Raw genomic sequence first — 25,071 nt, 5'->3', positions numbered from 1 at the left:
GCAACTTTCTAATCAGATTTTTTTATAAAAAATTTGTAAGACATGGTTATTTAATTTTCAATTGCAATTTTTTTTTATTTTTATTTTTCCGCAATAGTTTATTCTACGACAAAAACATAAAAATTAGACATTTAAACGTTGTGAAAAACTCAGGAATAATTTTATGAACTTGCAACTTTCTAATCGGAAAAATTTTTAAGATGCGGTTTTGTAGCCAATTAAATTTTTGTATAATAAAGTGCAAGTTTGAAGCTGTATGTATGAAAATATAAACTTCTTCTTCTTTTTTGGCGCTGTAACCGCCTAAGCGATTTTGGCCGAGTTCAGCAAAGCACGCCAGTCGTTTCTCCTCTGTGCCAACTGACGCCAATTGGAAACGCCAAGTGAAGCCAAGTCCTTCTCCACCTGATCTTTCCATCGCAGTGGGGGCCTCCCTCTTCCTCTGCTACCACCAGCGGGTTCCGAGTTGAAAATATAAACACCGTCAGCAAAAAAACAAACGCTTTGATTTGCGCTTTATTATACTAATTAAATTTAATGCGCAACAAAACTGCATACTCAAAAAAAAAAAATGCACTTGAAAGTTGAAAATTTGTTAGCAAATTTATTGAAAATTTCTTAGTTTTGCACAGAATTTAAAAACTTTATTTTTATGGTTCTGGTCGTAGAATAACTTATATTTTTATAAAAAACTAGCGGAAAAATGTATGTGAATAAAAAATTGTGCATACTTTGTGCGGCCAGTACTTTTTTCTGGCAGTGCATATATATGTACATATGTAGGTAATGTATGTATGTATATGAGTCTACTTTTGTAAACATCTGCCACCTGTCGCATTATAAAATATTAAAGTACTCAACAAAAGTGCATTTTCCCCAATGTACGAGCACAACACGCAATCTGTTGTCCTCAAGAACAAGTACACTGGCACAAATAAATATATGTATGTATATGTAGGTACATAATTTATGTATGTGAGTGTATAATCACAGCCTAATCGATATGAAAAGAGAATTCCTTTGCCTTTTACAGTACAGCAACATCCTTCAGTGGTATTCCGGCCGGCAAAAAAAGCGTTGGCATTTTATGAAAAAGACTCAATCAAATTAAAAAACAATATACCTATGTACACATACATATATGTATGTATGTAATTGCATATTTCACATTTTACAGTGGTTTTTACAAACTAATTTACATTGAAACGCTAATTCGTTATAATTTATAATCGTTATCAAAAATAGTGCATGCAATCTTACGATAGAAATTTTCATTCGACAAATATTTGAATACGTGTGTGTATGTATGAACATTCATGTAAATAGTTACATTTGCGCATAGGTGAAATATATATAAAAATGTATAGATCGCATTAGCTGCAATGTTTATTCCATTACAACGCCTTCGAAACGCAACAACGGGTTGAATGTGCCGCGCCATCCACGAATTTAGTTATTAAAAAATATACACATATTTATAACTGGCTCAGGAGCTGTTTCGAAAAAAAAATGTTTACATTTGGCGCGAAAAAATATTTGCCATTGCTGTGCTTGCTTTTGTGTGCACTTTGCGGATTTTTTACCGATGCCGTTGCGAAACCGACGATCGCCTTCAACCTGCCACAAAGTTTTCAGGGATTTCCATCATTCGCCTCTTTTACTCAGCAATACTTCGAAAGTCGCAATTTGCGGCAGATGAAAACGTATAGGTAAGTAAATAAATCAAACAAACAAAAAAAAAACAACCACCGATTTTAATGCTCGTATAAAAATTTAGGATTACCGTTAGTTTTTTCATGATACAATGATCAGAACTAAACCAGGTTAGGTTACGGTGGTTGCCACTCCGCACAGACCGGCAAAGAGACACTAGAGAACTAAACTAAGAGTTATCAGAAAGGGTTAACGTGGTCCAAAGTAATCCGGTAACATACATAAAAAAAAATATTCCGACGAATTGATGACCTCCTCCTTTTTTGACGTCGGTTAAAAAGTAAAGAAGTATTTTAATACAGACCTTTGGTAATCTATCAAGTTATTTAGGTACACAATATACACTCGGAAAAGGCAATCTCGCTCCAATCTCTAGAAAACGGCTTTAAGTCCACAGTTTTAATGAGCTATTGTTAACCGATACAGCTATGATAAGGAGGAGAAGTGGTAGCGGTAACTTCTGCATAGTTAACTAAAAAATTATTTTTCTTGTAGCAAAAGTAAATGTTTTTAAAACCACTTTATTTTTATCAGCAGAACAACTTTGTTTAAATTTTCAGTATTTTTTGGAACCAAGGTAACGATAAGTTACATAAGTGAAAATTTGTGCTAAATGTTAAGTTTGTCATTGTAACGCTTTCTTGCGAAGTTTAGCTAGGGCAACGGAATACCTTATATACTTACAAACATACGTACAACTTTCAGGAATAAATTTTATACAATTGACAGAGTGTTTACATATATTAAAATATGTAATATGGATTTTAAGAAAAGCTGCTCTAGTTCTACAACTTAACTTTTGTTTGTGTTTTTGGTTTCTTTACATATTTCTGTACATATTTACATACATAATTTCATTCCACACTCACATTTCCATATTGCATGCACTTCAGCAAGTAGAGTTCCAAACCTTATGCAAAATTTAAGAAATTTCTGCAAATTTTCATCCAAATATTGTGCTTTTTATTTACACTCTTTAGAAAAAAGTTGAGTACGCAGTTTTTTAGCTCATTCAATTTTAATATAACAACGTGAAAGTTTGGGGCAGCTAGGACTTACCATTGATTTTTAGCAATTTTTTCTTCATATAAAATAATGTTCGATAATTCTTTTATATGGAAAAAATGTGCGACACCTTCAACAAAAAATTTGCCAAAAATCAATGGTAAGTCCTAACTTGCTCATACTTGCACTTTATTATACTAAAATTGAGTGGGCTAAAAAACTGCATACTCAACTTTTTTTTAGAGAGCGTAAGTAAAAAGTGCAATATTTGAATGCAATTTTGCAGAATTTTATTTAATTTTACACAAGCTTTGGAAGTCTGATTTTTATAAAAAATTTGCGAAAAATAAAATATTAAAAAAAAAAATAGTTGCCCGTATTGTAAAAAATTCGCTGTACCTAAACTTTATTGCTTGACTGTATATGTGTATACATATATGCATACACACTTAGCATCCATTCCATTTAATCTAAAAAATATGCTGATAAGACATCACGGCAATTAATTAAAAATTATATAACTAATGCAAATACATATATACATATGTACACATTTTTTATTTGCAGCGGAAAACGGCTAACTAATGAGTCGTTAATAATGATTTACTATCACGACTCCACCATTGCGGTTACCGAGTTAGGACCAGAGAAACTGTTGTTGGGTTGCGAATTGATAGAGATTTAGTAAGTATTAATTATGTATGTACGTATTTAAATTTTTGATATGAAAAACTTTTGGTCAAATTATTTTGGTATAAAATCAATTTAAATCTAGTTCATCTCAAATTTTACAGGGGAAAAGAAAAACTTCCAAAACTCAAATATTTTGCAAAAAGGTGATAGCAATACTATTTTTGTGTATTCAAAGCGAAACATAACTCCATACGAATCGGTAGTGCACCCTAATTAAGTTTTGTTTTATTTTCAAATAGTGTGACGCTTAAAGTGTAAATTTAAGTGGAAATATTAGTTTTCCCAAAAACTTTAGATACGTAGTTAACGCAGAATTGGGACGATACACCCGGTGTCGAAATTATAAGCGCACCACGTATTGACAAATTTTAAAATTTTTTTATGTTATTTAATTTCAGTTGATTCTTTTATTAAAATTTAGTTTAATCTTTAACGAAGCTCATATAAATGAAAGTTTCAAGCTTTGTGACATATTAAAAAAAAAAACAATGGGCTTTCGTAAAAACTTTAAGCTTTTTAATTAAATTTCTTAGAAAGATTTTGTGCTGTTTTGTAGCGAATGCAGTTTTAATATAATAAAGAGCAAGTTCGAAGTAGCTAGGACTTACCGTAGATTTTTAGTTTTTTTTTTTTTTGAACATATCAACGGCTGCGGGGACGATCTTGAAGAAACTTGTTGAAGAATACCGTATCTCAGCAGATGGTTCAATAACGCGCTATCTCAACTGCACTTTATTATATACAATTTTATACTCAAAATGTTTCTAAGAAATCTCAGTTTGTTAATTTTTTTGACAAAGTTTGAAACTTGGATTTATACGAGTTTCGTTAAAAAAAAAGATAAAATTAAATACCACAAAAAATTAAACTTTTCAATATGTGCTTATAATTTTGACGGCGCTAACATGGTAGTTTAAATCGCATAGTTTAATTTTTTTATCTCATCGCGGAACAACCAGAATTAAAAAAATAAAATGATTTTTAAAGGTGAAACAGTGCAGTTACTTTAAGGTAAAATTTGTACCAATATTCGAAAAAATTTATTCTCGAAATTTTCAAAAAAGGCCATTTTCACATCTTTAGTTTGGAATATCTCATAAACCTTGCATACCGGAGTACTTCTGAATTCTGCGCAAAAAAAGTGGGTAGGAAATAGATGCTTCAGGTTTTGGGTCCAGGATTTTCCAAAATTTTCTCGACCTGTTTATTCAACTGATATCCCTAATAGAAGAAGTCAAGTCAGAAGGCATTATTTTTTAAGGGGTTTGTATTAAATTATATAAAATATTTTCTTAAGGAAATTATTATCTGAATATACTTGTTTAAGGTTTCAACGAGTCGAGAGTCTAGCTGAGTAGTCAAAAATTGCATACTTATAATTTTAAATTGACGTTCAAAATCTTGCCTTAGGGTTGAAAATCCCATTTCCGATACGTTGTTAACTTAACTTAAATTAGATATTGTTTTCAGAGAAACAAGAAGTAAAAATATAGTAATCTATCACATCCGCCCATAGTCTTCTAAGATTTCTAAAATTAATTTTTGGAAATAGGGGATATTCTGCTGAGATTTTTTTTTTGCGAATTTATCAATTCCAATTTCCAATTTAAACCACATTTAACAAGCATTTCCATGTACAATACATATTCTATGTATATTCTCTCGCTTTGATTCTTCCAACTAGCAATGAAAAGGATGGTAAAGCTCTACTCGAAGGACTTTCCAAATACAATCGGCCACTGCGAATAACTTTCGATGAAATGTTGAAGTTAATGAACCAATGTGAACGTGTCGATAAACTTACGTACGCCTCACGGAATCGAGCCAAAGCCATAGATGTCAATACGAATAACGATAGCTCAGCAAATAATAATAATAATGGTGTTACCAATTTGGCAGCAAATATATTTCCGAAAAGTCCATTTTCATTGTTGAGCGGCATAATACCGGGTAAGTAGGCACGACGTATGCAATAGCACGCACAAGGTATTGCATAATAATTGTATGTGTACTACTTTAGGGTGGGCCAAAATACTTTATCCAGTCACGCCAGTGGTATAGAATATTGTAAATATTTTTTTTTGAAATTGGTTAATATTTCTTGAGTCTGTCAATTAAAATAGCTTAAGTGATTTTAGAGTGTTTGACTTTGAATTAAAAAATAATAAGTTTTCCTTGAAAAATTGTATATTCTTACTAAGCTTTTGTATATTAAAAGCGCATCTTAAACTACAACTAGGGCTATTTAATTATTTAAATATTGTTTGGGGACCCATTGAAATATTGCTTTAAAAGAAAAGTGGCCTAATCCGACTTAGGCTGCTTTAATTGACAGGCACAGATATAATGGTACTGCCAGAGCTCTGAATATTCCACTGTATTTTATATGAAAAAAATGCATTTTTTCGTAGAATTGCTTTAAATTCGATATTTTTTTATCGAATAAGAATATTTCTCTTCAGACAACTTCGAAAAATAAAATTATGATGCATTTAACTATACAATTTTATTAACTATGTTTACATTGCCGATAATCTTTTTTCATATATACAAAATTTAGTTAACCCCTCATACGAAGAGCTCAACGAATCTGTTAATTTTTTTCTTATATAACGAGCTCTAACCGCCAAAAAATGTAAGCGGCATTTTCTTCAAAATTTTATTTTCCATGCAGAGAGGATATTTTGAAAAAAATGTAGCTTACATCTTTTTGGCGGATAGGGCTCGATATGCTTCATAATTCTATTTGAAAATTTCTCAAAAGAAATATTCTTATTTTTTTATAGATTTTATAGCAAATCTATGAAAAAAAATTATTCTCTCCGAGTAAACTGCTTGCATTAAATATTAACGGATTTCAAAATATAAAAAAATAAATGTTTATTTTTATAACATTTTCTATAATTCTGGAGGGCGGCAGCAGGAAAATGCCATAAGATTGATTTTCCCGTGTTTTTTTTTTTTGGACCGGCCTAATATACATAAGTATATATCGTACACGACCCTTAAAAGTGACACAATTCAAAGTTTGCCATTTTTGAAATTATGCGCTAAAGATGTAGACAGAGCTTTTATTTGCCTTTTAGCAAAAGCTGGAGCAATTTTTTCTTATAATTTGTTGAAAAAAACCTAAGATAAAATCTCCCTTGCCCTTATGATTAACATGTGCTAAGAAATAGTTTTCCGCATTTTTCTTACGAACGTCTAATTTTGAGTTGTGTCACGTTTGCAGATTGTGTATCATAAAGCGTTTGCTTGTAAACTCCTCAATGTATTCATTTAAGTTTTAAATACATATCTAATTTATTCTTACTTAAAATCGATGTTAATGTTTATTGAATGGAATTTTGATTTTAATATTCATTAGGCACAAAATGGTGCGGCACTGGCGACATTGCGGAAACCTATAGTGATTTAGGCACCGACATGGATATGGATCGTTGTTGTCGACTGCACGACTTATGCCCCGTGAAAATACGTGCCTATCAAAATAAATACGAACTGATGAATGATTCCTTGTACACAAAGTAAGTAATATGTATATATACGTATATGTATGTATATGCTTAGTATGCACTACTACTATGATCTACAATGACCCGTAGAAAAGTTCGTCCGGTTTTCAAAATTTTTCGCATGACACGGTTTTATGACCACACGAACTTGTCTAGGATGTCTTGCTTTTTAGCTTAAAAAAAAAAATCTTCATAGAAATAAGGCGCACACTAATGTACGGTACATGCATGCATACATATTTGCATCTATATTTACGATTCGTTACTGTGCCAATGACACTGCACCTTTTCATTTAACAAACTACTCGCCAACTGCTAAACTAATTGGCAAATGTTGTCCTTTCTAGTTGCGTGCTTTTATTCATAATTTTTACATTCAATTTAATTATCGCACACTAATTTTTAATTGCAATCAACTTTACAGATCTCATTGTATATGCGACGATATGTTATATTCCTGTCTCAAAAAAGCCAACACACCAGCGTCGCAACTTATGGGATCGATTTACTTCAATTTGGTGCGAGTGCCTTGCTTGGCTGGCAGCAATGATAAATATCGTTTTCGAGAGGCCAAAGAAGGATTCTAGAAGAGCAATGAAGTGGGCCATCTGATAAAATATATGTACATATGTACATGTGTACTTATGTATGCACAAATACAAAGAAAGACAATTGCGAAATGTTGGAATTACTTAGTCAAAGTTATGTAAAATATTGTATTTAGTTTTTGTACTAAAAGCAATTTGTTTTATTAAGTTTTTTTTTGTTATGTATTATTTTCGGTAGTACTTAAGGATCAACGTTAAACAAAAATAAAAATTTTATATTTATTTATTCTTTTTTAAAGGAGACATGTTTGAATTATTGAATACCGTGTGGGTAAGAGAATCATTCCTCAAGGTTCATTTCTGTGTTCATTGTTTTTTTAATTTAAGAAAGTTTTCTACAAATTCGATGGTAAGTTGTACCTAATTAAAGGCAATAAATAGCGTAAATAGGGGTTGGGGTTTGATTTAAGGCTATATGACCCGCTTATTTTGGTTACTCTATGTTGATCTGTGGAGAGCGATCGCCGAGGATGACGTGCCTTCTTACAAGGAGGCGCCTTATCAAGATTCGTTACGAAACATACCCTTTGATTCCACGATGGTATCCGAAGAGAAACAGCTTTGAAAGCAAATATGTACCTGCGTTTCGTCGTTACGGTGATGTTCCTAGGAAATGAGGTGGTAGCTTGCAGCCGTATTTAGGACCATGTTCGCACAAGTCTGCAGATGTTTCCAATGTGTATTGTGGAGCAGCGTAGAGTAGGATTAGTTTTCAGTGACTCGAGGCTATTTTTTCTCGCACAAAGCTCATTAATAATGGTAGAGATATACGGGAAAACGCAAATGACAAATAGTAAGCAAAAGATGCCACACGTACGTCTGGTACGTAGTCCAACCACTTTGGTTGGTACCGAGGGTAAACTTTAGGCATTCTTCCAATGGAAATGCATCACACCTTTTTCTGTTTATTGAAATAGCAAGCGTATCTTTTATAATTGTCGTTATTTATTGCACAAATTAGTACATATATAAGTAAAAATTTTACCTGCCGCAACACACGCCTTATACCATTAACAATTCATACGTATTTATTCAAAGTATATCAAATATAAAATATGTGTGTAAATAAGTAAGCCCATAGTGAGTTAAGTGGAGTAACCCGCTTTTTTTATTTTTGATTTTAGTGCTTTGATTAAGGAATTATAAATAATACCAACAATGCTTACTTTTTGCTTGTTATTCATTGGCTAATTTTAGTTTTGGAAAAATTTTACTCCATTTATTTTACAAGTTTTCAAGAGCACTATTGATTTAGTTGGTAGGCGGATACCACTGCTTTAAAAACATCGCAATTGTAAATATGTGTAGTTCTCTAAGATTTTGATGAATCTTTTGATTGTGATTTTTTGGTGATCGTTTATAACTAGGTACATATTTTATAAAGTATAAAAGGCTCTATTGAAAATATATTGAATTTTTTCTTAAAAAAATTAAATTAAAAAAATTATCCATCTCCTGTTGAGGTCAATTTTTGAACGAGTTTAAAATTGTAACAATTATTTGCACAAATTAAAGTTATGAAATGTTAAAAAAAAAAATATAGTCGTTCGTCGAAAAGTTACTGAGCACAGTGGAGCATATAAAATCTCCTGAAGAGTATAATAAACTAAATAATTTGTTGCCCTTAAAATATGCAATAATTTGTTCACTAACGAATTCAAATTTTAAAAGGGAATATAACTGGTTATGTTTTGCATGCCAACGTACAGGTAAATCTGTTAATATGCTTCTTTGATGGTTTGAAAGTTTTATTATGTTATAAATCGTTTCAAGGTATAAGCGTTTAATAAGAATACCCAAAAAAATACACAAAGGGTTTATGTCTGTGTTCATGTGGAATAGTAGCTTATGTCGGGAAGCTGGCATTCGCTTTATTCTTTAAACGACAAGGAATTTTTTGACAAGACTTAATAAGAGTATTGACTTGCTAGTATCGGAACTATTTCTGCACGCTTATTTGCCAAAAGTTCTTCAACGGCTCGGCGCGCCAGTAAGTCATTCGCAATCGCTTGCTGAGAATGCCGCATTTATACTAAAGCCAGCCTTTCGACATAAGCCACTGTTCCATACGAACACAGATGTTAAGAATTACAATTCAATATGAGACCTCGTAGAGATTCGAATACAACTGCAGAATAAACTTTTGTGCAGGCTTTTCTAAGATGAAGTGACTAAACCTTTACTTGTATTTGACCTTGGCCTATACATAGAGGCACAGATGCAAAAAATAGTTTGTAGAAGATGTCGAGCTCAAGTAGAGTATGCCATAATGATTTATCTTTTGAAATGGAAGTATGTAGATTTTACACTAACACTAAATCTTTTTGGAGCTACCTTTTTCGATAACATTAATGTTTTAAATAAATGGTCTAAAACCAATGAGACGGGAACATTATGTTGTCATAGTGTGCACGCTATACACTGGAAACGTACCACCGACTTTCTGTCGCATTTTTTACACTCTATGCTGGTTTTCTTTCCAAATTCTTAAAAGATACTAGCAACATTGGGTCCAGGCTGAGAGTTGGTTGGTGTAGGCTGTGTTGGTCGATCTATGTCCTGGTAAGTGCGCTGTTGTGTGGTGGGAAAAACGGAGCCGGTTTGTAGACTGCCACCACGCGCACTAAACTCTCTGTATAGTAGTATAACAGTGATGGGGCGTAGAACTAAGTTGATAATAGAGAAAGCAACCGCCCAGCCATCTGAAAATTTGAGAAATAGATTTTTAGAAGAAGTTCTTAATTTAAAAGGACAATCAAATTGTTGAACTAAAAATGCAAAATAAATATTTATACAACTTACTCATAAAATTGAAATATACTATTATGCATATCAAATCAAAGAATATACTTGAAGCGTTTATAACGAGCGCCTGTAAGTAAACGAAAGGAAAAAAGTACAATGAAAGAGGGACATATGTATGAATGAGGTAATTAATAACGCATTTTATACTATAGATGAATAGATATACATAGAAACCCCAAATAAATATCTTTAAAATATATTATACTAACAGTAAAAATATTTACTGTGACGATAGCAAACAAAAAATGGTTGGCGGCAAATTGTATACATATGTACAGTGAATCCGTTGAAACTCCAGCGTTAAAAATATATTAGGATGTATGTACATAAGAACATTGTAAGAACGTTGTGAAAATATGTGCTAGCAAATATTTATGTTCATATGTATACATACATACATATTGTAAACTTAGCCTATTCCGAAATAACTCCGGGATTACCCGCAAAGAAACAGAATACTAATGCCAAAGTGTAATACAATGAACCAGATATGAATGAAATTCTTCTTTGTTCTCTTTGAGATTTGAACTCTTTCGCAGTAGATATTTCGAGGAGCAAAAAGCCCTTCCAAAAGGCCACATTTTTCAGCCTTTCCTTGGTAAACCTTCTCGAATGGCTTCAAATATGAAGGCCTACCAAATTATCATCTGGGAGACTAACGTGTATATGGAATTTTGTTGCTTAGGTGCTGGAATAAAAATTTGGCAAACAAAGCATTTAGAGAAGAAATATTTTATAAAAGTTCTCAAACTACAAACTTCCGCTACTATCAATGGCAATTGCATATGATACATAATTATGTATGGCGAAATCAGATAAGAAAGGTGCACATGAAAGATAAGCTGACTTCCAAAACGTACCAATACAACGTTTGGATACGGTTCTACTGCGGTATTTTAACTGGTTACATATGCAGAGTTGCAAAACATTGCAACCATATACATTGCATATTTTGAATATTTAATAAAACAATGATCACCATTTCGGAATTTTCCATTTTTAAAATACCAATGGTAACCAAAAACAAACGAAGCATCAACTTTGTTTATGATGCGCTGATTACTCTAGTGATGCGTTTCAATAACTTTTCGGGTGCGGTTTGGAAAAGAATACGTTAATACACTAGATATGTCTGTTTTGGCAAAAACGCTTCATTCTAAAAGACTAAACACTACTAATGTCAAGAAAAAGAGAAGTAAAAAAAGTGTTGATTTGATTATATTAATTATGCGAAGAGTGGGTAAGTTAGAGGCCAAGCGACGATGACGTCGCGTTCTTTGCTAATTTTGTAGCAAGAGTATATATACACATGTATGTATGTGTGTACATACATACATACATATGAACATTAATACATATTATATGTATTTATTTATTATACCACGTCACTACCTTTGCATGTGAAATTCTAAGCCGAAGAGCACTTTTGCGCACTGTAGTCGATATCAAACATTCCTGGTACATACATATGTATGTATGTATGTTTTTCAAAAAAATGCTGTTGTAGCCAAATTTGCAAACTTTACTTTCTGAGGTAGTGCGCTTTAATGGGGGGTGGAAACTGTACGTAGTTTGGAGATGCATACATTTGTACGTACTGGCTTAGCTTCATTAATTTGAAAAAAAGGTCAACTCTGACACTTGGCATGCAACATTTCTAATTTTCTTCACAGTTGGGGGCAGTAACAGTGTATAAGGATTTTTATTACCACCTTTCGAAAGCAAAGAGTGTACAGCACGCAATGTTAGCCATTTTCTTACGATTTTATTAGCATGCTTATACAGTCTATTCCGCTTAGTTTTGTATGATGTCGTTTTCTTCAATCTTTAATTTATATTTGGGGAGTATCTAATCAAAAAATTATATTTTGATTTCCGGCATTTTTTAGTTTTTGGTTTAATATTATCGCCAACATGAGCTACTTCTAAAAACTGCTTATTACACTTCAAAACGTGTGTTTGATATATACATATTTTTTAAAACTAATCAAGATTTGCAATCAGCGACAAATCATAACATGTCTCATTTTTAGGTTGGCGTATCTGCGTTTTTTGGCCTTTCCGTTGAATAACCTATTGTGGCAATTCCTTTTTTGATTAGAACTCACTCCCCTTTTATCTGCCAACTTCATTTTGAACAGATCACTTAGGTCTACGCCTAATGTTTCGCAGTCAATCGTATTATGATTTACTTCAAATTTTTGCAGCTTTCTCAATTCGCTGGATCATTATTTGCTGTGAATCGCTTCTTTAAGTTCCGCGATATTTTTACTAAAACCATTTGCAATTAAGAAAGCGGAGTTGACTGTAGTACCCCTTACACCGTCTGCGCTTTATATATTTGTGGTAGGGTTAGGTGAGGAAGTGCTACCACCGAAATATATTTTCGCACCATGAATGTGGTCACTGGCGGGGAGCAACCGAACACATAAAAGACCGCGAAATGGTCTGTGGGTTTACTGTGGGCAGTTTAGAGTATTTAGAGATTTTACCACACCTTCGCATAAATCAACTAGGTTACGACAAAAAAAGGAAATCAATATTAAGGTATTTTATTAGTCAGTTTCTTGATTACAATTCAAAGTTTTTATGAATTATGTGTTCCTACACTTATCAGTCGAGGGGAAAGACTTGGTATAATTTTTAATGCAGTGTCACACAACTGGTACATTTGTACAGATTTGTACATTTTTTATAAATTGTTTTCTTGATTGAGATAAAGAGAAATATTTGTGCATACACAAGATTGGGATACGATTTGCACCAAATTTTGGGAAAATGACCAATGGTGTGAAACGGCCTTTATGGTTAACTTAAGATTCAATATCAAGTCCGCTTCTTCTGGCTGAAGTTAGCCTTAATGTTCCCTCTCCTGTATCAATACAATTTTAACCCCTAAACTAATTCTCAAGTACATGAGCCACTCCGTTGCTTATGCCAGGATTTTAACTTCCATTCCAGCACGTTTGATATATTAGATTCCTTTCAGCATTAAGAAAGCGGTACTATCGCCTCTCAATAAATGATTGCCTAAGATAAAGGCATAATAATCATGTGATGAATTTGCTTCTGTAGCCGAATATTTTAGATCTCGACGGATGGGCGGCAGGGTTGCCCCCTTGGGACTAATAATAAGAAAAAATAATAACAACAAGCGTTTAAAATAGGCTGTTTTTGCAGCATAAATACATAAATAGTATGTATGTATGTATATACGTAGATTTCCACACATTAGTTAGCAACTGGTTGTTATCACTTGCTTGTCACTAACCTGCTTAAACAGAGATGTACATAAATACATATTGTATTGTATGTACACACATGCTTATGCATGCAATTTAATTGTATGAGTGTACGTTTTGCTTGGTGCAACATCATGCCGAGTAGGACCCATATTAAATGGGTAAATATTTACAAATTAAAAGAAAATATCGCTTAAGGTTTTTGCGCGGAGTAAATAAATATATTTTCGTTTAAAGTACAAAACCGCTTATCAAGTCAATGTGAAGTTGCTTAAATTATTTTCTAAAGAGCAAAAGCACTCAATTTCAAAATGGTTCTCTTTTTTATAAAGCAATCACATTTCTGGCTAGTATATATTAGGACGAATGGATAAGGATTGAGCCAAGAGCATGTGTGAGCAAATCCAATTTTTGGCAAAAAATGTCAGTTACGCGGTTTTGCAAAATGACGATACGCGGCTTTTGTACTTTAAACGACGATATGAACCTTGACAGTTTTTAATGGACAAAATCAAAAATTATACACTTTGAAAGTTAGCGACAGAGCGACTCTGCAGGCTAAATTCTTCTGAGCAGGGTAGATGCAGATGTGCCCAAGCAGTGCCCGGCTTGCGGAGTGTCACCCCACGACTCGAACATCTCTGCGCATGCCCCCTAAACCCCACTCAACTAACACCCTGTCCCTTTGGACTAACCCAGTCGGAGTTGCACCCTTCCCTATAACACCTATAACAACAACAAAAATAGCAGATAGGAATCGTACCAATCCGCTAAGGAATGGTGAATCGAAAGCAGCTATAGGTTGAACTCAAACTTGTAAAATGAGTTTGAATATGTAAAACAGATGTTAAAATGTACTGCCATTACTGATATACCTACACACGTTTATGTACAGACGTATCTTTATACATTGGATACTTACCACTTGTGCCGCTTCAATAGATTCCTTGCAATGCATTGCCCAGAGCATGGAAATTATAAAGAGGAAATTGTAAAACTCATAAGCTCCATGTCCCCACGTTCCTAGCATAGCATTTGTGATGAAGAAGAAGTGTACAAAAGCGACGAGCTGTAAAGCGAAGAATTAAAAATATAGTTATTTATAGAGATAAGACTTCGGTTACATTTAAACCGAAACGGTGTTTGAAGGAGAATCCGTGGTGAAGCCATTGAAGTTCATCCAATCAACATACACTGCATATATGTATGTATATTCATACATTAAAGCAATGGATAAAGTGGGGAAGAGGTAGAAATATTGCCTTTCAAACACATAGACTGTATTAAATGTTTGTGGCTGCGATTTATACCTAGGCACCGCCACAACACAGCATAAAAATGCAGCATAGTTGCGGTCTAGGGGGTCCAACATTCTGTACTAGGTACTTGATTGACAATGCATTTCAATTCATTGCATTGAAGCGAAAGCAATTGAGTCACTGCCGCAGTCAATACAATTAATTGTAAAAATAATTTAAATTAGCTGCTCGTCAAATAGTAAAAGTATTAACATATGCATGCACATCCATGTGTACATATGCAGCGAATAAAAATTCTGATAACGTTCGGACAGCCCCTCCCTAACGTTATGCACGAATGTATGCATATAAGCCACATTTGGGAAACCTACGTACATACATATGTACATAAAAGTAACCGTAGGATTTAAAGGGGAAGTGTTCGGTGATAAAGCTTATCACAAGATCGTGGTTCGCTACATCGTGGTGTTATCGTATCTACTTTTTGTACTATCATAACTTTCGCTTATGGGCGTATGTGTCCCATAAGTCCTCTGGGTATTATTTACCTTAACACGCACAAATGATGACCCAATCAATTCGTTTATGTCCGCCATTCTGCTTGCGTTAGTATTTGGCAATTTAACTATAGTTTAGTTTATCACACGCTATTCAATCGGTAATATGATTTTGATGACGATGCTGAATTGGCTGGTTTTGCAGTAATCACTAAATGAGCAACAGCTGTTTTGTTTTTTGCAGTTGATTTGGTTATTGTCCCACTTTCGCCTCGGGATCTAGCGCGCGCTGATATGCTGCAGACTTTGTTGTTGTTTCGCAATGCAGCTACAGGTGCATATTCGCAAATTCCTCTTGTTTTCACTTTTTCTACACAATGCGCAGAATCATTTGCTGAGTATGCTAATAATTAATATACAAACATATGTATGTACGCAATAAAAACAAGCTTTCGAGAATTGCACCGCGACGAAAGAAATCGCACAGCTACAGTAAAAAACCTTTGCACGAAGAAGTCTAACTAGATTCTGAAAAGTAACATCACTGATTTCATTAGTCAAATATGGCATTGCCAGCCATGATGGACTAGTTTGGTACACTGAGAAAAATATTATTTTCCTTTACCGCAGAACTCCACTGGCAAACACCGATGGCCTACCAACTGTCATTTTGACTAGCAATATGATTGCAAGTTTTTGTGTGTGGGCACTTTGATGCCTTGAAATAATCATTTGCCGCATGATGCCACCAGAAAACATTCTCTCAATTTCAGTGTTTAAAAACATTTAAATCTTTAAAAAACTTGCTGAATAATTTCCTAAAACGTAATCATAAATAATCCCATAGGGAACAGACTTTTATTTTGACTTAATATCAAAATTTCGTCGATGTTACCACCAGCACCCTTTCCTTCAAATGAAAATATGGCTATCAAATTATCGAATTGCCTCCAATAGATGTCAAGCAATCAGCGCTGACATATAATACAGCTCATGAGAAATAGGCGATCTCCATTGGAAATATATTTTTTGACATGTTTATCACGACATCAGTGTTTTCCTATGGAGACAGGGCCCTAAAGGCCCGTCCACATACAACTTTGGCGTTGCGTTGGCGCTGGCGTCGCTTTGACAGCGGCGCGCGTAACGCCCGTGCTTGCTACAATGAACGCTTAGCACAGAATACTTTGGTCACTAAATTAACATACTAGCGGCTGATAAATCAAAATTTTTACATCAATAATTGCATTAAAAAACTATATTTCTTGCCCGCATTTGATTAAAAATTAAAATTAAATCACATAATTTTGATTATTTAGAACAGCTGACGAACGACGCGCGCGAAAAGTTGAGAGTTGGCCATCTTTCTGCGTTGTGTTGGCGTTGGCGTTGCCCAACTTTGGTTATATGGAGACTTTCATATAAATGCATGTATTCATAGTCAGCTGTCGAAGCGACGCCAACGCCAACGCAACGCTAAAGTTGTATGTAAACGGGCCTTAAGTAACTGCCATCCCTAAATTGGCGCGTCAAGCGCCAAACAACTGTCAAAAATCCTCATGCCCATACAATTTGTATGAAGCATCCCACAATAACGCGGCGCTAACGCCGAGCAAATGGAATTTTCATTTTTGACAGGGCGTTACGTGTTGAAGTTGGATGCGGAAGACGGAAAGAAAGAGAAAGGACAAAAAAGTGAAAGAGGAAATGAGAATAAAAACGAGAGGATCTGAGAAAACGTCAAAAATTACGACGCGTTGATTTGGGGATGGAGCGCGCTGACACTCGTCGACAATGGATAACGCAACGCTTAGCGCTCCAATTTAGGGACGGCAGTAAGTCCGTCACTGCTGACAGTTGTATAACCCCGCGTTTACACAAGACAAGACCACCGAGAATATGCACATAATTTACACATTGTTTGAGTAAAGTAGGTATCCAGACAATAAACTGAGTTCGAAAGGCCAGAGACAGTGATGAAGACCTCAAGGGAAGTATTAGTAAAAAAATTTTAATGTTTTGCTATTGTATCTGAAAAATTGACTTGTGTAAACATCAAATACGCGGCCATAAGAAACAGCTTATTTTTGTTTGCAGACGCAACACCTTCATTGTGGCGTTTCCGTTATTGAAGTACAAGTACTCATTCTGACAGGCCTATAATTTGTACTTGGAGGTATGTTTATGTGCTGTGTGCAATCAGCTGTTTGTTTCCCATCCTCTGAGGTCGGTGTTATGGAGAAATTTTGTTTGGCAAACTGCGTGCAATTGTTGTTGCAGCAACCTCGGAGAGAGCGAGTTTGGCGACTCTCACAACAAACTAATTTTGTTTGGTCAAACTGCAGCAAATTTGGTGTTGTCATATACAATATTTTGTGACAATTGTTGCTATACACAAAAATTGCCGTGATACCGAAAGCCAGAGAACTGAATTTATGTTGTAGGAGTTTCAAAGATAGGGGTACAGTTAATTGCCTGTACGATATCATAAAAAATATATTAATTGTACGCGTTATGTACATCTGAAAGTCTCATTTCGTGTTGGCAATAGCTATGAAAACCATAATAAACGTGCAACCCTGTGCCAAACTCGACATAACCACCTCTGAGCAAACTAAGCAGACGCCATTTAATTTGGCAAACAAAAGTTTGTCTGCATAACACCGACCTTAAACGGCGTTTCCACAACAACCGAATCACGTGGTACGCTCTCTCAATTACGAACGGCGAATCAACCTGTTTGCACGACACATTTGTGATGCACTTTGTTCTGCTTCTTTTAGCGGGGAAGAAAAAATTTGGTAGTGGTTTCATGTTTTGTCCGTACAAAAACTAAGCAATTGCTTTTACTTGAAACTTCGAGTAAAAAGTCTGAAATCTTAAGAAAAAGGCACTTGCTTTGGTTTTATGCATACGGCCCTTTGTTTCGTTAGAGGTCTACGCTTTTCCTTTCAGTGTATTCACAATAGCACAATGAACAGTGAACAATGCTGTCATTACTGCCAAAGGTCTTCTTATCAGATATGCCAAAATTTGGCGGCGTTCATCGCGAAAATTGATTTCTGTGGCAACAAATAAATTTGACCTGTGCAAATTTGGATAAGATTTTCATGTTTGTTTTTGAAATACACCACGGGAATGCCATATATAAAAATCACTCAGGATATGTTCAATAACATTGAATACGATAGAGCAGTTATTGGACAAAGTGAAAAGTTAACTGGAAAGATGGCCAACGCGAGCGAGTGTACACCCACTGTTCTTATCGTTGCTGATAAAGGCGATCTTAACGCGGCAGCTTACCATTTGGCCCGATCACTGCAATACCCATTTGCGCCTGAAGTTATTGTTACTGTGCTCGTTGCTGAGTCGACTCGTCCTGCATTGCTGGAGCGGCTGCAGGCTCTGTTAAAGCCGATCCCAGCTGACGTATCTCAACATGCTGAGCGTAACAAGATTTTGGCCCTTATAGCTAAACATAATTGGGAGACTATTTCTATACCAGAGTTGGGAGCAAACTCTCCTGTAATAGTGTGTGATGTCACACATGAACATTTAGGAAATGGTTACAACGGCGTCGTGACACTTCATACATTTCGAACTATACAGGAGTCTATCAGCTTATGCGTGAAAGAATCTATAAAACCAGTAAATGCATCGATTTGGTCTAGTAATCATGCAAGCGCTTACGAAATAGGTTTGAAGATACCGTGTATCAACATCTTCATTGATTGCTATCAAGTCTCACTGGAGCCATTGAAAACGACCAATGCGACTACGGGAACTGGAACCTGTGCTTTGGTGGAGCAGAATTACCATTACGAAACACTCAAGCTGCAGAATGGAGCTAAGAACGTGGTTTTTCCTATAGGAACAGCTATTGCAAATTAAAAAAGGCCCCGTGAGTTATGCGGACTGAAACTTTTTTAAATAAATTCGTTTTTGTATACATAATTAATTTTAAATGTTTTTATACCTGTGAATAACATGTCTTCCAAAATAATGTAAAAAAATAAATTAACAATATAGCCATAGCCTTTGTCCTTTCCTCTCTGACTAACTACATATATACTGAAACATATATCCTTATTTTGTAAAAATATAAGTAGATAAAAAATGTTTTATTGCCTGTTTTCGTTAGTCGTTTTAACTATTTGATATTTGACATCCCTCAAAGGCATTATTACTAATCCACTAAAAACAATTGTGAGCTGGCAACTCTGCGGTTGAGCCAGCTGATATGGCATTTCATTTGCTTTGCTGTTTATTTAAACAAAATTACCTTGTACAATTTATTAGTTCTATTTATTAAGTGCATAAATAAAGTTAAATTCGCATTTTGCGCGCTTTGAAAGGAGCCTAGGCCGAGGAAGTGATAAGCTAAGAATGTTTCGCACAAGCAATTCACGTAGCGTTAGTAGAGCCGTTGTAGACGATTATAGTGATGCAGGCTTGGCACGCAATTATGCTGCGGAAGATTGTGCTGATGACGACATAGATTTTCACAGAGATTTTGCTCGTAATCGCAGAGCAGTAAGCGCGACCAATATATACAGTAATGAAGATAGCGATGAATTAGACACAAATGAGGGCAGTTCTGCTGATACGCCTCTAATTAGAGAAGTTGAAGGTTAGTACCTATACATGCATATATACGTACCCTATAAATGTGTACACTTTCAACAAGTATTTGTTTGCTTGTAACACAAAGCAAATTCGATTTGAAAGTGTTTTTCCCAACACTTAACCTATTCCATTGTTGTTTCAGATGATGGTACCTTTCCAAAAGCTCGGCATATTTTTGGATTTATGGGCTTCCTTGGTTTTGCCGTAGTTTACGCCATGCGCGTTAATTTGTCCGTAGCTATAGTTGCCATGGTGAACCAAACAGCCATTCCTGAAGACAATTCCACTAGTGTAGATGATACTTGCCCAGTTCCAAAGCCAACGAATAATACAACACCCACTAAGGAGGGAGAATTCGTATGGGATGAGGCCACCCAAGGTCTTGTATTGGGTTCATTTTTTTACGGGTACGTGCTGACTCAAGTCCCAGGTGGTCGCCTAGCAGAGCTGATGGGAGGAAAGCTGATTTATGGCTTTGGTGTGCTTATTACAGCAATTTTTACTCTCCTAACACCAATCGCTGCGTACTGGGATTTGCCTATGTTGGTACTTGTACGAGTGTTAGAAGGCATGGGTGAAGGTGTTACCTACCCAGCCATGCATGCCATGTTGGCTCACTGGATACCACCATTAGAGCGCAACAAATTTGCAGCTATCGTATACGCAGGATCTAATATCGGCACAGTAATCTCAATGCCATTAGCAGGATGGCTGTGCTCTTTGGATTTTCTTGGAGGTTGGCCATCAGCATTTTACATATTTGGTTTGCTGGGTATAGTTTGGTTCGCATTTTGGATGTATCTGGTGTATGACAAACCAAGCGTACATCCGCGCATATCTCTCAAAGAGCGAGACTACATCGAACGGAGTTTACGTGCTATGCAGCCTCGAAATAACAGCGATTTACTATCTGAATCTGATGTGGATGTCATACACACAGCTGCTGAGGAAATACCGTGGCGTTCAATCTTCACCTCGCTACCATTGTGGGCAATTTTAATTACACAATGTGGTCAGAGTTGGGCCTTTTACACGCAACTCACAGAATTGCCCACATACATGAGCAATATACTCCATTTTGATATCCAATCAAATGCAGTACTAAACGCCATACCATACTTTACAAGCTGGATAGTGGGTATTGTATGTTCAGGATTGGCGGATTGGATGCTGGAACGGCGCTACATTTCTCAGCTAAACTCGTATAAATTATGGAATTCGATAGCTTCCATTATACCATCGATAGGACTTCTAGCCACCGCTTATGTTGGTTGCAGTTGGATTTGGGTTACCGTGATGCTGGCCGGTGTTGGTTCCTTTGGCGGCGCTGTGTACGCTGGTAATCAAATGAATCACATCGCTTTAAGTCCCCGTTACGCAGGCACTATGTATGGTCTTACGAATTCTGCTGCAAACATATGTGGATTCTTAGCGCCCTATGTGATAGGGCTTATCATAAATCATCATGAAACCTTGGCACAATGGCGTATTGTATTCTGGCTGGCTGCGGCAGTAAATATTGGTGGTAATTTCATGTATTTAATATTTGCCAGCGCCACAGAACAGAGTTGGTCCCGTATTCCACATCTAGCTGCAGTAAGCCATGTGCGCTCTTAAAAAGCCGATTTGGGCCCGGAAATTCACAACAGTGGAAATATTAAACGAATGGATGCTATTATATCCGAATACCTATGTATGTACGCAAACGTGTGATAATTTAGTGTTTCTATTTTGAACAATGGAATTGAATGATGTATGTTGTACGTATGTATGTACATACATACATACATACATATATCATAAGCTAGTGCGAGCAAGCATTTAGGTAAAAACTCCTAAAAGTATTTTAAATAATTACCAATTGAATGTATGCATTCCTATAATCATGTATGTATGTATGTATGTACATATGTACATACATCCATATACAAATATGTATGTTCGTATGTTACAAATGTAAACTTTGTGGTGCAATTTTACTCAATATTTTTTCAGTAGTATGTATGTAGACATTTTAAACGAGAACATTATTTATTCTGTTAATAAAGTGCATTTTTTATACAAATATGAGTCTATATCGATGGCTGAGTGGAAGATCGGCCCATCTCGGCGGCCAGTTCGAAAACGTCATATTTTAAAAGCTTTTCAAAAACGCCCTTCTTCAGAATTTGAGTTAAGAATGCCCTATTTCAGAAATGTGGTTGAAGAACGCCCTATCTCAGCTGCCGATACAAAAACGCCCTTCTCAGCACATTGTCAATGTGTTTTTAGCTGAGATAGGGAGTTTTTGAGCCGAATTCTGAGATAAGGCGTTCTTCAACCATATTCTAAGATAGAGTGTTTCTATCGTTCCCACGACAGCCGGGTCTACGTAACTGGAACGACCCAGGTTTATATCTGGCTAAGGACTGTCACTCCAGCAACACTCGCCGAAAACTTTGGGGAATCTGTATGCTGTTACAACAACAACAACATCATAGGGTATTTTTCAGTTAGGGAGTTCTTGAAAAGTTTTCTGCGATAGGGCGTTTTCGAACTGGCTGCCGAGATAGGTCGATCTTCCACTCAGGTGACCACATATTCTTTGAGAACGTTTTTAGGGGGTTTACTGTACGTCGTTTACATTTCTTTGGTAGTGGTGAACTCGCTGCATTTTTACGGCATTGTATTAAAAACTGTGATGGAAAATTAAAATTTTCAAATTGTACCTATTTTGAGAAAAAATTGTACCCAATAAAAGAGGTATATGTACGTAAAAAATTAAATCACGTTCTTATGTATACACGACGATGCCATTAACGATTTTTAAAGCCGCACATCTGCAGAGAAGGTACGTATCGGTTTTGTGTTGACTGTCATTTCCACAACTTAGCGGTAGCCGGCATTTTTGACATTTTCTTATGTTCATATTGGGACTTGATGAAATTTGTGATCTGCATGCCAGTTAATATCTGATTATTAAAGGTATTCATGGTGTTGTGGCAGGGATATTCTTCCAATTTGAGGAATCTCCTTGGTTTTCCCCGACAAATGGGAAGAAACCTTTTCGAGTCGACCGAGGCCCAATTAAGCTTTTTTTTTGACAAGGCGACTCATTTTCGGCGACTTTTGCAATCTGCTGTTGGAGCAAGAACATGATGTTGCAGCGGGATCTGATTCCCCTGGTAAAACCGCTGGGTATTTTGTTGCATAACGGTCTTGAAGCACTGGAACACATCTTAAGTTGAGGCAATGAAAGAAACATAGCGTTCATATTACGCGTAAAACTCCCATAGGGGTCTGTCTGCACTTCGGTCGAATAAGTGGTGAAATTTCACAAAGGAGGCAACTGGCGATGTTGGTGGATTTGTACCGTATGTAACGTGAAGTTGAAAAGGGCCAAAAAGGTACAACAGAACATAGTTTTCCATCACTGGTGCCAAACTACCAATTAACAAGTAACGAGAATAGAGTAGATTGCCACTTTGCACAACAGCCAGCTGCTAATGCCTTGTCGCAGAAATTTGCATTGACAAATATTAAGGGAATAACAAAAAGTAACAAAATTTTAATTGTGCACTTATGTTAAAGTTAATAATTTGACGATTGTTATTTTAGTGGACGATATGAAACGGACCCGGAGGCGGGAAAAACCACAAAAGAAGTGGACAGATGAAGAGAATAAACTATTATTAGACTACCTATTGGAGAATGAAAATATTGAGGTATGTATGTATGTATGTAGGTATTTGGTTGGTATAATTTCCATTGAACAAATATACTTACATACACACGCATATGTTGCTCCCCATACATATGTAAATAGAGGCCCTCCGCTTACGTATACTACTCGGCGCTACTAAATAAAACAAAAATCGATGCTACTCCCGAGACAACACGTTGCAAGGTGCGGTATATGAAGAAGACACTACTAAAGGCCGAAACGTGGATCAAGGCAAACTCCAATTGTATAGATTTTGATAGCATCGAATTCAAGAGTCAGATATAAGCATAAGTTATCAACAACGACCATAACGATCTAATTTAGTAACACTTTTAGATACAGTGAATAAACTTTGTCCGTACTATGATCGACTTACAAAGATTTTCCCCATCGAAGAACGCAACTCCAAAGTTACAACGACTGAAGCTGAACGTTGGTGTGATGATGATGAGTTGGTCGCAGTGAAGTCCGAGATTCTCGATGGACTTATGGAAACTAATTCTACTTCAGCCGAAGGTGAATGCTCATGGAGTGAAGATATGATGCTGATGGTAAAGCCAGAGATTATTGATATTGTAGAGGAGCCACTTTGCACGGCAGAGGTGGCGGAGCCTGATGCGGAATCCATATCGGCGATGCCAAAAAGAACAAAAAATGACGATCCCCTGTCCAAGGGAGCAAAGTGTGCTAGTGAAAGGCCACAAGGAACACATGAGTGCTCATATAAAAATAGTATTCGTGAATTAACAGAATTTTTTAAAAGGAGAAGTGAGTTGTTTGAAAAAAGAATTTGCATAGAGAAGAAAAAGCTGGATCTGGAGATGAAAAGATTAGAATTGGAGGAAGAAAAAATGCGAAAAGACTTCGAAATACGAAAATTAGAGTTGGAGCAAAGAGAAAGGCTGGCAATGCAAGAACTAAAATATAAGTATAATCAGAAATAAAATTTTAATATGTACATATTGTTAGTGTAGTATGGAAAGGGCGTAACTCACATTGTCGCTGAAATATCAAAAGCCCTAACTACATGACTGAAAAATCCAAAATTCAGTTTTTGATTGATTACGGGAAATATGTACTATCCCTAGTATTTTTAACCGACTTCAAAAAAAGGATGAGGTTATCAGTTCGTCGGAATATTTTTTTATTTATATTTTTTTTTTTATGTTATGATAATTGGATCGTGAAGAAATTAACGATAATCTTAAATTTTTATATGAGAAATGAAGTCAATTTTGTTTTTTGCTTAAAAATTACTTGTATTTTTATACTATCTAAAGCTCCCAAACAAATTATGAAGACTTTGCTTAAATGTGTTAGGCTTTATTTACAAACAAAAAGTTTTAATTGGCCGTATAGATAAAAGCTTAACAATTGTTTTTGCTTACAATTTCAGACCTTTTAC

At 35.5% G+C, this 25,071-nt stretch overlaps 5 protein-coding genes across 5 annotated transcripts; 4 read left to right on the top strand and 1 right to left on the bottom strand.

The window, feature by feature from the left end:
• The first annotated feature begins 1,145 nt into the window (after positions 1-1,145).
• Positions 1,146-7,744, top strand: LOC118750986 (phospholipase A2 hemilipin-like). The gene is made up of 5 exons (XM_036485743.1): positions 1,146-1,709; positions 3,286-3,402; positions 5,096-5,361; positions 6,779-6,938; positions 7,351-7,744. Exons 1-5 carry the CDS (start codon positions 1,510-1,512, stop codon positions 7,511-7,513), a joined length of 906 nt encoding a protein of 301 aa, XP_036341636.1. The 5' UTR covers positions 1,146-1,509; the 3' UTR covers positions 7,514-7,744.
• Positions 7,745-9,789: 2,045 nt separating this feature from the next.
• On the bottom strand, positions 9,790-15,872 carry LOC118750985. Its single transcript, XM_036485742.1, has 4 exons — positions 15,389-15,872; positions 14,504-14,650; positions 10,337-10,406; positions 9,790-10,236 (listed from the first exon to the last, which is right to left on the bottom strand). The coding sequence occupies exons 1-4, from the start codon at positions 15,434-15,436 to the stop codon at positions 10,022-10,024; spliced, it is 480 nt and encodes a 159-aa protein (XP_036341635.1). The 5' UTR covers positions 15,437-15,872; the 3' UTR covers positions 9,790-10,021.
• A 2,479-nt stretch (positions 15,873-18,351) lies between these two features.
• Positions 18,352-19,365, top strand: LOC118750984. The gene has a single exon (XM_036485741.1). It carries the CDS (start codon positions 18,476-18,478, stop codon positions 19,226-19,228), a length of 753 nt encoding a protein of 250 aa, XP_036341634.1. The 5' UTR covers positions 18,352-18,475; the 3' UTR covers positions 19,229-19,365.
• Positions 19,366-19,419: 54 nt separating this feature from the next.
• On the top strand, positions 19,420-22,032 carry LOC118750983 (sialin-like). The gene is made up of 2 exons (XM_036485740.1): positions 19,420-19,967; positions 20,106-22,032. Exons 1-2 carry the CDS (start codon positions 19,724-19,726, stop codon positions 21,578-21,580), a joined length of 1,719 nt encoding a protein of 572 aa, XP_036341633.1. The 5' UTR covers positions 19,420-19,723; the 3' UTR covers positions 21,581-22,032.
• A 1,367-nt stretch (positions 22,033-23,399) lies between these two features.
• Positions 23,400-24,825, top strand: LOC118750981. Its single transcript, XM_036485737.1, has 4 exons — positions 23,400-23,499; positions 23,561-23,667; positions 23,769-23,940; positions 24,003-24,825. Coding segments are annotated over exons 1-4 (888 nt in total). The 5' UTR covers positions 23,400-23,498; the 3' UTR covers positions 24,611-24,825.
• The last annotated feature ends 246 nt before the right edge of the window (positions 24,826-25,071 follow it).

The sequence above is a fragment of the Rhagoletis pomonella genome, unplaced genomic scaffold (assembly GCF_013731165.1).
Source record: "Rhagoletis pomonella isolate Grant_MI unplaced genomic scaffold, Rhpom_1.0 Rhpom_scaffold_00481, whole genome shotgun sequence".
In the NCBI taxonomy this organism is placed as follows: Eukaryota; Metazoa; Arthropoda; class Insecta; order Diptera; family Tephritidae; genus Rhagoletis; species Rhagoletis pomonella.
The sequence above is the reverse complement of the archived record's forward strand: the minus strand, read 5'-3'. Positions and strand labels throughout refer to the sequence as shown.